The sequence below is a fragment of the Trachemys scripta genome, chromosome 8 (assembly GCF_013100865.1).
Source record: "Trachemys scripta elegans isolate TJP31775 chromosome 8, CAS_Tse_1.0, whole genome shotgun sequence".
NCBI classification, from domain to species: domain Eukaryota; kingdom Metazoa; phylum Chordata; order Testudines; family Emydidae; genus Trachemys; species Trachemys scripta.
The window spans coordinates 47039030-47052929 of NC_048305.1; the positions used below are offsets into that span (position 1 = coordinate 47039030).

The 13900-nt window shown below is 45.3% G+C and overlaps 1 protein-coding gene across 3 annotated transcripts in view; it reads left to right on the top strand.

Moving 5' to 3' along the window:
- The first annotated feature begins 1050 nt into the window (after window positions 1-1050).
- Window positions 1051-13900, top strand: part of RXRG (retinoid X receptor gamma) — a 105168-nt gene continuing 92318 nt past the window's right edge. The window contains exon 1 of one of the 3 annotated variants that reach the window (XM_034779537.1): window positions 1051-1201. In XM_034779537.1, coding sequence (XP_034635428.1) covers window positions 1156-1201 — 46 coding nt within the window. In that variant the 5' untranslated portion in view covers window positions 1051-1155. Of the gene's footprint in view, window positions 1202-2543; window positions 2859-5754; window positions 5858-13900 lie in introns of those variants that run through there. The other 2 variants (XM_034779538.1, XM_034779539.1) reach the window with 2 other exon arrangements.

Here is a 13900-nt window from a genome sequence, read left to right on the forward strand (position 1 = left end):
AAGCTTGTAACTAGTTTGGCTCCCCTTTTGTTTTGGCCCGGCCAAAGAGTCAGCTGGGGAAGAGCGTGAGAGGCATGGCCACAGGGCACACTAGGAAATGGCCCAAGGAGACAGAGGGGTCAGTATCCTGAACTGACAGCACAACTGCCCATCTCACTTGGTTGGAGCTGACCTAAAGTGAAGAGAGATGAAAGTCAAATGCCCTCAGAATAGCACTTCTTGGTTATCCTCCCGCTTTCTGGGGCAGGCGGACCAGAAACAGAGAGCTGGCAAACAATGCGAGGGTTCTGGGAGGACCTGAAAGGTGCTGTGAAGAGTCATTTACATTGTATGCAGGTTGCCACTACATGTGCTGCAATCAAAGACAGGGGCTAGGCCTTCGCTGCCAAAATAAGGCGATAGCATGTTTTAGCTGCAAATCCTGGGGGAGACAAGGCTCTGTAGTGCTTTACCTTGATGTAGCTAGTCAAGGTCGACTCTGGGTGGAGGTATGGTGTTGACCTCTGGTAGCAATAGCAAGGTAAAAAGTACCTGTGCTTTGTCTGTCCTAGGAATTAACAGCAAGAGAGCTAATGTGCATTAGTTAGCTTTCTGCAGAGAGCCAGAGAGAGAGAGAGGAAGCGGTAAAAGAAGAAGAAATGTGACTGGATAGTTTATGGACCTGTGCTAAAGGTTCAAAGGCCAGCTGTTATCTCGCAGGGGGAAGCTGAGATTGGAGGGGGGGCCACAGGCATGGTTAGAAACAGACCCTGCTTTCAAGTAGCAAACTGCCCCCTCTCCCTCCCGATGACTCAGGTTTTAAAACAACTCATCCCCCTGTTCGCTTTCTCCCCCGCCCCGGCTGAGAAGATCACAGCCCTGGCTGGTTTGTCTGGCTGTGCTGTTGGCACTGCGTTGCAACACAAAAGAGAGAGGAGCCAAAAAAGCAAACACGCGCCCATGCACAAAAAAAAAAAAAAAAAAAAAAAGGCCAAAAACCCAGCCCAGGTCAAGGTCTGGGAGGTAAATTTGTAACTTGGGGCAGACTGTCGGGAAGCAGGTTATAATGTGCAAACAGGCTTCCCGATCCCTCCTCCCCTGAGGGTCCCCTTTGTCAGGGTGACTGGAGCGCCCTTCCCAGGCTAGTGAGCTGGAGGCCAGGGACACAGCTCAGAGATGCAGGTCCCCCAGTGCATGGCGACGGGCTCCTTTCCTCCTTTCCGTAAGTCCCCATCTCACCCTTTCTTAAAATGTAAAGCCGAATGGTGCTGAGCTGACACTGTCAAGCCGAGCGAGCAGGGCCATACACATTGCCTTGAATCCGACTTTACCAGGAGAGGGGCTAATGAGACACAAGGGCTGCCTGGGGTCTTTACAAATAGCAATGCTCCATTGTTTTCCCTGGGGTTTTGCAACAGCATGGCTCTTCTCTGCCCTCCTGTAGCAGTCCTGGAAACCCTGCAAGTTGAGGTTTGTCGCAGTGTAACTCGGGTGCCAGCATGCAAGTTTTGGAAAGAAACAAGCTTTTGTGGCATTGGTTGCTCCAGGTTGCTCTGGGTTTGATTTATTTCTCCCTGATAAGCCTGGGTTCATAAAAGAACAAATGGGAGGTGAGCCTGGGACACAGTGTTCAGTAAATGTTTTCCTCTTATAGTGCATGAACAATAACATGCATGAAAAAGAAGTGGGAATGGGATGCAATTCTGTAATGTACGCATACAGCTTAGGGCTCACACTTTGTATTAAGGCAGTCGTCCCCAACACGGTGCCCGCGGGCGCCATGGTACCCGGCGGGGCATTTATGTGCACCCGCCTAATGCCCAGCAGGGGAGAGAAGCCGCGGCCCCGCACCTGACGGGGACAGAGAACTCAGGCTGCGGGTGCGGTGTTCTCTGTTCCCGGCAGGCGTGGGACCCGCCTAGTGGCCAGCAGGGGAGAAAAGCTGCGGCCCCGTGCCTGCTGGGTACAGAGTACTCCGGGGCTGCGGGCGCCGGTGTTCTCTGTCCTCGCGGCTTCTCTCTTCTCTCTGGATTCATATATTATATAATATTAAATATGATGGTTTTCGTATTATTTAATGTACAAATACAAAATAAGCCTTGAAAAATTGTTGGCGCCCGCCACACTCTTCTGAAAACATGAATGTGCTACTGGCCATAAAAAGGTTGGGGACCACTGTATTAAGGGTACATTTATAAAACAGTTTATAAAGGGTTAATGATTCATAGATGTTATGGGCATGCACAGGTGGTTGTAAGTGTAAGCCCATGCTTGCATTGCAACATTTAGTGGTGGAAACAAGTGAAGAATCAGTGGGGAGGATCCACAGTTTCTTGGTTTTGTTTTGGGGCACTCTGATTTGCTGGGACTAGCTGGGGTGGTTCTGCTGGATGGGTCAGAATCCTCCACAAATGAGGCATGGCAGTCACTAGGCTCTTTGAAGCTACTTAGGTGATTTCCATTGTGAGCATGTAGCCTGGCAAGACATGCTCAGAATTGTTCTCTGATAGAGCCAATGGGAACTCAAGGGGAAGGGGAGGAGTTTATAAATAGGAAGAGTGGGAGCCAGATTAGAGTGGAGGATTTATGGTGGGAGCAGTAGTCTGTACCATAGGGATTGTATTCCAGGGACTTTACCCATTTTGTGGGATTTAGATAGCAGGCTGCTTGCTCCCCCACCCCTCTGCAGAAGAAGAAGAAGAGGACTAAAATGGCTGTACGCTGTGCAGATTGCAGACTGGTGTGGCAAAGACTCAGGGGGAGTTTGAAGGAGACTGGGGAACTAGCACTTCTTTCCTCGCTTTAAGGAGATGGCATGCCCTAGAGAGAGTTTAGTTTCTGTTCCACAGAAACTGAGAAGAGAAGCGCTCCGGGGAAGTGTATGTATGTGCATGTGCTTAATTATAGTTTGCATACTCATGATAGTAACAAAACTAAAACTTGGGGGGGGGAAGCCCCCTTGAAGGAGTGTAGTCAATAAGCAAGAGTTGTTATTGATAATATTCATAATTGTTTCAAGGGTTATAAGCAAACTGTTATGTATGCATAACTTTATATAGCTTTAGTAAATGTTTATCTTTAGTGATTTTGAGCCACTCTCCAGTTACATATTTAATGCTATATTATACATCAGCATGGGAAAAAAATATATTTTTTAAATCAAATTTTTAATTTAAATCTGACTTTATTTAAAAGTTTTTAAATTTAAATTTTGTTATTAAAAATAAACCTACTTAAAATTAAATTTGAAAGTAGGACAGTCTATGTTAAGGTCTAAATTTACAATAATTTACAATTTAAATGAAATAAAACTAATGCTAAGCAGTACCTATTTCCTTCTGAAGTTTTAAAGCAAGTCACATCACTGATCTGGTGGAAGTCTGGCTAAGCACCTGGAACCAGAGTTTGTTGAAGAAGGATGAATTGGAGAGAGTTCAGAGAAGAACCATGAGAATGATTAAAGGATTAGAAAACCTGCCTGATAGTGATAGATTAGATTCAAGTGATAGAGAAGGTTAAGGGGTGACTTGATTACAATCAGACTAGATGATCACAAATGAATCCCTTCTGGCCTTGGAATCTATGAAAAAGTGCTAAACCAGCTTTTGACAGCAGTAGTCTTTTCTTCCGGTGCCGAGAGACGATTTTGTTTATTTCAGTTTATTCAATTAGTTCAGTTCAATGACTAGTTTATTCAAAGTTAAGACACTGATTGAAAGTTGAAAAAGCAGGAAAGCTTGTTTTGTCCTCCCCCCTGCCCCTTTCTTCCAATCTATGAATAAAAACCTGGTATAAGGGATGTGATCTACTAGTTCTAAAATCTCAAAGGGCATGGCAACCAGAGACCATTAGTTAAATTCACTAACTACAGATAATACTTACTTTGTTTACTAAATCAGTTAGTTTTAAATGCAAAACATATTTTGATCCTCTTTTTTCTTGATGTATCCAGCACATTTAAGGTATTTTTTATTTAACTGTTAAAAATGCTGTTTTTGACATTTTTAAATGAATTCTAATTTCTATCCGAATAAGGCTTGACACAAATCCCAAGTAAAAAATTAATAATCATCTAGTAAATAAGAAATGCATCATTCAACATTTTCTAACATAAAATATAAAGATTATGAATCTGAATAAATATATGTAAATTATATCATTGCTTAAATAAATGTGTATAGATATACTATAGTGTCCTGGTTAGCAAAAGGTACCAAATGTAGTGTAAAAGCTTTATTTAGTTGCAAATCAATGTTTTTTTAATGATTATCAACCAGTGATTTTTCTTTAGGAAAATAATACTAAGTACAAATTAAAACAAGATTAAAATTGATTATTTAAATCAAGTTTTCCTACTTGCTAATTTAAATCATGATTAAAATAGCTTTGATTTAAATCAATCCACCTTGTAATATGTATCAAACTCCTGGTCTGTACCCCAGCAGAGAGGTAAGCTGAGGTACAGGAAAATAGAAAAAAATATTATGCCTAGCATTACCCTGGTGCTTTTTACAAGTCTGGTTCCCTAAGTACATCAATAGGAGGGGGTATAGATGCTTAAATAAGCAACCTGTTGAGCTGCTGGACTCTAACAATTAGTAACAATTGATCTAACTGCTTATTACACTGTCAATCATTTATTAGGGGAACAGAGTGGATGCGGTAGTATCTTTTATTGGACCAACTTCTGTTGGTGAGAGAGACAATCATTTATTGACCCTTTACTAACTATTTATAAATGCACCCTAAATATATGACCCATCTTGGATCAGTAAAAGGTTCCAAATCACAGAGCTCACATGGATTGAAGCTGCAATTAAACTCACTGCTTCCTTGCTAAATCGAGTTCTGTAAACTGATGTTTACAGAACTTTGTTAATGTCAGGTTAACAAAGATATCAATGAGTGCATTGAAAGATTCATTGGTTCACAAGCTGTTTTATGTTATGTAAACTGACTAATAGTTGTGTGACACAAGATAGTCAACAGAATTTCCTGGTGGATAATATGCAAGGTGTACATATTGTTTTCAAATCAGTACTTTCTATCAGGGGTCGGCAACGTTTGGCACACGGCTCGCCAGGGTAAGCACCCTGGCGGGCTGGGCCAGTTTTATTTACCTGCTGACGTGGCAGGTTCGGCCGATCACGGGTGGGGGCAGCGGGAGGCGGCACGGGTGAGGGATGTGCTGGTCGCGGCTTCTTGCCGCCCCCATTGGCCCAGGACGACGAACTGCGGCCAGTGGGGGCCGCGATCAGCCGAACCTGCCGCGTCAGCAGGTAAATAAAACTGGCCCGGCCCGCCAGGGTGCTTACCCTGGCGAGCCGCATGCCAAACGTTGCCGACCCCTGCTTTATATAGTGCAAACTATTGGAGTGAGTAGAGTTCACCTGTCATGCAATGTTGTGGCTGGTTTTTCAGATGCTAAGACTGATGGGAGCTGGTCATACAGCGGAGAACCAGGCCCTATGTCTTGTACCTTGTGGTCTAATTCCCACCTGCACAAATGGATGGCAAATCGGAGGTGTCACACTAACAAGTCAGATTCCTTCTGTGATCTGGCCCCTTTATGCTGTCCATAATCACCCTGCCTAGTTTAGAGCAGCTCTGATGCTGCTCTGAACTAGGCAGGTGTTAAACCCAGTGTAGAACTAGACTCAGAATCAAGTAGCTGCAAGCTGCTCCTTTGGATATCCTCTCCACCTTAACTGCACCCTGTGAATACTGAACATAACTACTAGTCTGGCCATGTGATCATAGCAGCATTTTGCAGCCACTTGGCATGGCTGTAAATGGCTACACCAGGCACAGGGCAGTGGGGAATCAGGACCAGAGGGTTGAACCGGATGCAGAATACTGTACGAAGAGTAGAACTGGGGTGAGCTATTTGTAGGCTATGCTTTTTTGACTAAAATTCATCTGGGTTCTAGTTTGAGAACAGACTGATTTTCATGAATTTGTGTGCGATCGGTGATTGAGTGATTGCTCCGAGCAAACAAATTTCAGCCCTTGGATTGCTTACAAACTGAGCCTGATGGTTGTATTTCCTCTTTGTTGTTACTGCTGCCTGATTAGTCACCTTAAAGATATAAGTCCAAAATCCAGGGACTCTGACCCCACCCCATGAAATAGGCTGTGTGCTGGGTAACTCTGGAAGATAGGAGGAAGTCTGCCAGGCTGCAGAGTCAAGCAAAATTCATGATTTGTGAATATAACAGTTAGAAAAGAGAGCTAATGTGGTCTAGCGGAGAAGGCACTGGAGTGGGAGTCAAGAACCTGGGGTTCAGTCCCTGGCTCTGCAACTGATTTGCTGTGTAAACCTGGCCAAGTCACTGTGCCTGTTTCCTTGTTTATGTAGACTGTAAGATCCTGGGCTTGTCCCTTAGCATGTGTGCAGAATACTTAGCAGCATGGGGCCCTGCTCTCAGGGCCTGCAGGTGCTACTCAATGCCAGTAATAACTGTCTAAAAGCCCTCGGTACACCAGGGTGCTAGATGAATTTGTGCACAAACTGGAAAGGTGTGTCTGAATCGCTGAGTTGTTTGAGTTGCTGCAATTCTTTACGATCGTTTGATAGCCGGAGACAGTGTTTCTGTTGCTCATTCACACTAACACAGTGGGATGGTTAACGGTGGAAAACAGCCAATTAAATTTGGGTTGGGGGGATAGGTACAGGAATCAGTAGTATTTTTGCAGGGGAGGGGGCTGGTGGTGTAAGGTTTGTAGGCCTCCCAGGAAAGTTGAGGCCAGCTTTGCCCATGAGAGATATGAGGATGGGAAAACACCCCTGTGTTCCCTATGGATGTTTGAGTCAATCTTAGCAGCAGCAAGCTGGTCACCCACTGTGCATGTGTGGAACAGACAAGCATCCTGCTGCGAGGAGTAAGATATGTGGTCTTCTGAGTGTCGAGGACCAGTGTGTTGCCATTTTGGCTTGGGTGGTTTGCTACAATTCAGGGTCTTGCAGGGTTGTTTGCATTAGGTTGAGAAATCAGTGATGCGAGTCGGGTATTTTCTTGCAGTTTATTCACAGTCTTCTTTCCCAGAACATAGTCGGAACAAACAGCGCCAGGCAGTTTCCTTGCTGAGATCCCACTCCAGCAGTCTCTGTGCCCAAGAAGCCCTCTGCCTTTGTTTTTTCTCAGGATCACACTTGCAACACCTTCTCCTGTGTCCGTCGAAGGCCTGGTCTACTCTACAGAGTTAGGGTGATGCAAGGCAGCTTTCGTTGCCCTAGCTATGGAAGTGCTGACACTTAAATGTGGTTCCCGCCAACGTAACTGCCCTGCTATGCCAACTTAATAATTCCACCTCTACGAGAGGCGCAGAGTTAATGTCGATGTAGTTAGGTCGCCACAGTGTCAGTGTTGCTTATGTCAACTGTTACTGGCTTTCAGGAGCCATCCCGCAATGCCTCAGACCAACAATACAATAGATACAGGTGCTCCAGGTGAGGACACGCACTGCCAACACAAGGGCCAAAGTGTAAACACGCACAAGCGGTGTAGTTACAGTGGCGGCTATATGCCTATGCAAGTTAGATCAACTTAATTTTGTAGTGTAGACATGACCTAAGGTACTTACATGGCCCCTGTCACCAGAGTGTCTGAGCACCTCACAATCTTTCATATACTTGTCCTCACAATACCCTGGTGAGATAGGACCCTGCTGGTAATCTCATTGTACAGATGGAGAACTGAGTCATGGGAAGAGTAAGATCATACAGGAAATGATCAGAGCAGAGACTTCCTGCTCAAACACACACTGCCTGCAATTGATAACTTAGCCCTAATTTTGCAAGTAGGGAAACCCATCAGTCCACACAGCTTAGCTCTGACCTGCCACGTGGCCTATTGCTTGCTTTTAGGTGATCCCCACTGCCCCAGGCTGTTTATGCTTTCTCCTTTTGTTGAGTCTGGAGGAGGGTGCTTGTCACCCATTGGCTTAACGAGGTCTGTGATGTTTTTGAATAAGACTTACCAGCCATTAGCACCTTTCAGCATAGGAAGTGATTGACAAATCTCTCTCATGAACCTGGCCTCAGACACTGGACTAAACATGAAGAAAGCAAGACATTAAAGCCAAGTCCAGTGTTTCATGCCCTGCCCCTCAGTCTAGTCATTTGAGTATCCAGTGTTCCCAGTATAGGTTGAATGCTCCGTGTCTGCTTCAGCTAGTCTTTTGTTGTGTCCTGTGTTCTTAGAGATGTTCAGGTGATGTATAAACTTCTCTGTCACCATCTGAGGCAGGACACAGTGGGAGGAATATAGGCTGAGGCCTGGTCTATGCTACAAAGTTAGGTTGTTGTAAGCTGCCTTGCGTCGACCTAGTTGTGCATATGTGTACGATTAAGTGGCCCATTATGCTGACATAGTAATGCCACCTCCCTGAGCAGCGTTGAGCTAAGGTCGATGTACAGAGGTAGATACAGCGCAAGTGTAGACATTGCATTACCTATGTTGACCCTAACGGTCCTCCAGCAGCTGTCCCACGATGCCTGACACTGACTGCTCTGGTCACCATTGTGAACTTCACTGCCCAGGGGTCCTGGAGTCCAGCAGCTACTCTCCCTTTAAAGCCCTGTGAATTTCTCAATTTCCTTTTCCTGATTGCCTGGCTTGGTGAGCACACCTAGCAGCTCTTCATTGTTGTGTGCAACTGCCCAGCCGACCATGCCAGGTGCACGCTCCAGCCGTGCTGCTGCCTGGAGTAGATGAGATATTGGATCTTCTGGACCTGTAGGGAGAAGAGGCTGTGCATGCACAGCTCTGGACTTGCTACAGAAATGTGGACCTCTGTAAGCAGGTTCCTCGGGGGATGCAGGAAAAGGGCTATGACAGGGATCAGCAGCAGAGCTGCGTGAAAGCCGAGGAGCTGCAGCAGATGTACCAGAAGATCAAGAGGGCCAACAATTGATCCAGTGCCAACCCACGGACCTGCTGCTTTTACAAGGAGCTGTATGCCATCCTCAGGAGAGACCCCCACCACCACTCCACACAACACCTTCGATTCCTCCAAGGAGCCCGAGTCATAAGACTCTGCCATGAACTGTGAAGTGGATGAGGAAAAGGAGGAGAATGGCAACTGGGGAATCCAGCTGCTCAGCAAACCAGGATCTGTTTTTGACTCCACCAGTCAAGCACAGTTGAGCCCGATGCAGGGGAAAGAACCCCGGGTAAGTGTATACATAAATTTTCCATTACAGGGATGCTCCCCCAGCCCCTGCAAATAGCAGAACACATTAAATTGACTTTTCATTAATTTACTTGTGCTAGAGGACAGAGTGGCCTGACCAAGATAGGTAGAGTTGCTATCTGCTTTTCAGTCGCCTATAGAATTAGTCGTCGTCCCCGTCCCCCACCCCCACCTACGTGGAGCAGTTTGTTTATGCACACAGGGATGTCCCTTGAATTCTCCTGAGAGATCTTAATGAAACTTCCATGGAGGTCCTTTGCAATCCTCTCCCAAAGGTTTCTAGGGATGGCAGCTTTATTTCTTCCTCCATGGTAGGATACTTTTCCACGCCAGTCAGCGATAACTTCAGCAGGCCCCATTGCAGTATAGAAGTTAGCAACATATGGATCCAGGCAGCTTCGCTATCCTCAGGAGTGAGATATCTGTTAAAATCACCAATGCCAGTATTCAGTGCCATTGCCCTATGGTACTAGTTATAGGCCTCCAAGCAATTCCCTCCTCATTTCCCTAACCCTCTGTGGGCCATGCTCACCGTGGCTGGTGCTGTGACTGGTGCCGTGCACAAGTAATCCCAAGCAGAATTGTGAATGAGCAGGTAGTGCTTAAAACTTAAGGGAGTGAGTTCTGTCTCTTAACTTTTGCTTTCTTTCATGATGATAGTGATAATGGTACCTGTGCAGCTGCTGCCATTGTGGCCTTGAGCCTCCTCCACCACTCCTGTGGAATGCCTGAGCCAGGTAAGGGGGAGAAAGAAGAGGACTTGGGATGACATGTTCAATGAAATCCTGCAAGCCAGGGCTGCATTGGACCGTGAGCACAAGGCCTGGAGAGTGAACATTGCAGACAGCCTGGAGAAGGAAAGAATGGAGAGGAGAAGCAACAGAACATAATGGGGCTTCTCCGGCAGCAAACACAGATGCTGCAGACTCTGGTGGACCTACAGGTTCAACAATCCTGGGCTCACCTCCCTCTGCACCCCATTGAGAACTCAATATTGGGACCTCCCTATTCCACCCTCATAGGTGTAGTTTGACCTCTATATTTTGGGGGGGGGGGGAGCTCCAGCCAGGCCAATGGGGCCGTGCATGGGGGGCAAATTCTGTGTCTGCCTGAGACTTATCATGTATGTGTAGCTGAAATAGACATGAATGTTCTCTTCCCTTCATAAGTTCTTCACTCTTAATTTATTAAGTTTTAGTAAGTTTTAAATACGTTTGTTTCAAAATGTAATGGTTTCTTCTTTTGCACTGAATTCTGTTATAAAATACAGGTCTCTTATTTAAAACAAAACTCATCTTTATTAGTTTGCAACACCTGCTACCGAATGCTTAGCAGGCCTGAAAGTAACCAATTACTTGTTACTGATAGTGTGACACAACTCATAGGATAAGCCACAAACAAAAGTAATAGAGGTATTGGCAATGTTATATTCCTACATGTACAACAGTCACCACACAATTCCTAACAGGCCACAAAAGAGCAGGGCCAGGTAGAGCATGGTGCAGCAAAACACGGTACTATGGCTCATTGTTAAAATGCTCTTTCAAAGCCTCCTTGAGCTATATAGCTACTCAATGAGCTCTTCTAATAGCTCTTGTATTGGCTGTTTTAAACTCAGCAGACAGCCACTCCACCTCTGCCCTCCACCCTGGCAGAAAGACTTTCCCCCTTTGCATCACAGATATTATCCAGGACAAAGCAGGCAGCTATAACCATTGGACCAATAATATCCCAATCTTGTGAGTAAACAACGCCAACGTCTCTTCAAGCGACTAAACGCACATTCAGCTGTCATTCTGCACCTGCTGAGCCAGTAGTTGAATCATACCTTGGTGCTGTCGATGGCCTGTGTATGGGTTCATGAGCAAGGGGTAGGCTGGGTTGCTCAGGATCACTACTGACACTTCAACATTCCCAATGATAATCCACCAGTCAAGAAAGTCAGTCCCTGCTTGTAGCTTTCTGAACAGTCTTGTGTTCTTGAAGATGCGAGCATCATGCATTATCCCTGACTAACCAACACTGATGTTGAAGCCTCCCCAGTGATCCCCGGATGCTTGTGTAACCATAGAAAAGTAGTCCTTTCTGTTGATGTACTTTATGGCAAGGTGGTCTGGTGCCACAATAGGGATGTGCATGCTGTCTAGTGCTCCACTGCAACTTGGGCATCCTATTGCTGCAAATCCATCCACTATGTCTTGCACATTGCCAAGAGTCACAGCCCTGCGTAGCAGGAAGTGATTAATGGCATTGCACACCTGCATGACAACCGCCCCTGCAGTGGATTGCCTGACTCCAAATTTATTTCCGGCTGACTGGCAGCAATCTAGCATTGCAGGTTTCCATGGTGCCACCCCCAATTGCTTCTCCACTGTCAGTGCAGCTCTCATTTTGGTATCCCTGCACTGGAGGGCTGGGGCAAGTTCGGTGCATGGATCCAGGAATGTTGTCTTGTGCATCTGGAAGTTCTGCAGCTGCTGCTCATCTTCCTAACCCTGCATCACAATGCAATCTCACCAGTCAGTGCTCATTTCTCAGGCCCAGAAGTGGCGCTCCACCATTTGTAGCTGCTCTGTGAATGCCACCAACCACAACAATCTGTCTTCCAAGAAATCATTGTTCCCTGCTGATTTGGTGGTTCTTGTGGCTTTGTAAATACTACAGGATTATGCGTCCTGTGCTTGCAGTGCTCATGGCAATAGTGCAGAGATATGCAGGCTCCAGGCTTCTGCTGGAGATGGTGGACAGTGAGGAGGGTCAAATGGGTTTGTGGGATTTTGAAAAAAGGCATGAAAATTATGTGATACAGATGTCATTATGGGATGGATTGGAGACTTGCACACTGGGAAGTTGACCCCATGCTCCCAGTCACCCCTGTGCAGCTCATTTTGGCCCCATTATGCATTGCCACAACTTCCCAAAAGACAGAGCACTGGACGGTGGCAGGTTGCACACTGGGTTCTTAACTGTGGAGCACTGCCCTTGCACTGACACAAGCACTCCTGGTGAGTACGCATAAGGAACCAAGTATGTATGCGCACAAGCGAGATACTCACAGCAGTGGCCCTTGACATAAGTTTGTAGTGTAGCCATGGCCTTAGTAGGGTGACCAGACAGCAAATGTGAAAAATCAGGATGGGGGGGTTATAGGAGCCTATATAAGAAAAAGACCCCAAAAGCGGGACTGTCCCTATAAAATTGGCACATCTGGTCACCCTAGGCCTTAGTGAGGGGAGTTGGTCAGCTTTTAGGCATGTACCATCCCAGGCCCTCAAAGGTTTTGGAACCCCTGTTGCTTTTGAAAGACATGACCAATATATATTAGGGTGACCAGATGAGGGAAAGCAAAAATAAGGGACACATTGGGGGTGGGGTTAAAAAAAAAAAAAAAAAAAGCGCTGCCGGTGGATATCGGGACAATTTTATAGGGACGGTCCTGATTTGATCAGGATGTCTGGTCACCCTAATATATATGTTGGTTTCCCTTCAAAAGATGGGACAGATCTATGGACTGCCTCTAACTGGGTCACAGAGTTGTCATCTGGCCTGGGACTCCTCAGGTCTGGACCCCAGACATCTGGGGAAGAAATATCTGAACCCCACTGGTTTCCAATTTTATATAATTTATTAGCAAAACTAAATCAATGAGTAAAAAGCATAAAATAAAATTCATCTAAACACATCAAATTAACAGAGTGAGTTTATATCAAATCCTTAACTGAATTGACTTATCAGGTTGATTAAATTGTATCAAGTAAACCCACAATTTATAAGCTTTATCTACTAATTTGGGATGGTAGCAGTTTTGTATAGCTGTCAGCACCCAAAGTCAGTGTATTATTAATCTCCATGCCACTCAGTATGTTTATTCCAGCTGAATGGCTGGATAGATGGAGGGTTAGATCACTCTCAGGTTGAAATCAATGTTGAGACTATAGGCCTGATGCCAATTAAGGCAGCCTGCCAAAATTATGGGTGATAGCCAATCTCCTCCCCCCTCCCCCGCATCCTATGTAGTATTACATGGAACATTCCAATACAATTCAAGACTACACAGCTTGCCAGTCACATTCTTGCAAACAAAATGTATGCATGCAAAGGGTCAAAATTCAGTTTCTGATTGGCTGAAACCCTACCATGATCTCCAATGAAAGTAACACTTTTCTATTCAACTGATTTATGAGAAATAATTAAATATGCATCTTGTCCTGAGGGAGGATATTAAAGGTTTTGGTGCCATATCATTAGTACGGGACAGTTAAGTAGCTTGTCCTGTGACAGCTCAAAAGTCTTTTTAATGCGCTATAGTTAGGGAGGGTTAAGGCAAATAGAAAATGTAAGATGCATTGAAGCTTATTCATCTTTTGCCCTTAATTTAGAACATCTTTGCCTTATGATTTTTTTCCTTATAGCTTTGAGATTTGTATCGAAGAGCAATTCAGTTGTATTAGCTTAGCTGTATTATAGCTGGTGGCAAATGCTATACCTTAGTTTGCAAAGTAGTGTCCATTAGAACTACACATAAATCTCTGAAATTTAACTTTGCAGCTATAGTCTTGTAGTTAAGACACTGGACTGGGATTCAGGAGACCTGGATTTAAGTCCTCTGCCACAGATTTCTTTTTGTGTGATTTTGGGCAAGTCACTGGCGCATGTCACACCACAGAGCCTATGTTGGAGAACTAGGCATTCTTCTGCCAGCATAGCTACACTCTTTCCTGAATGA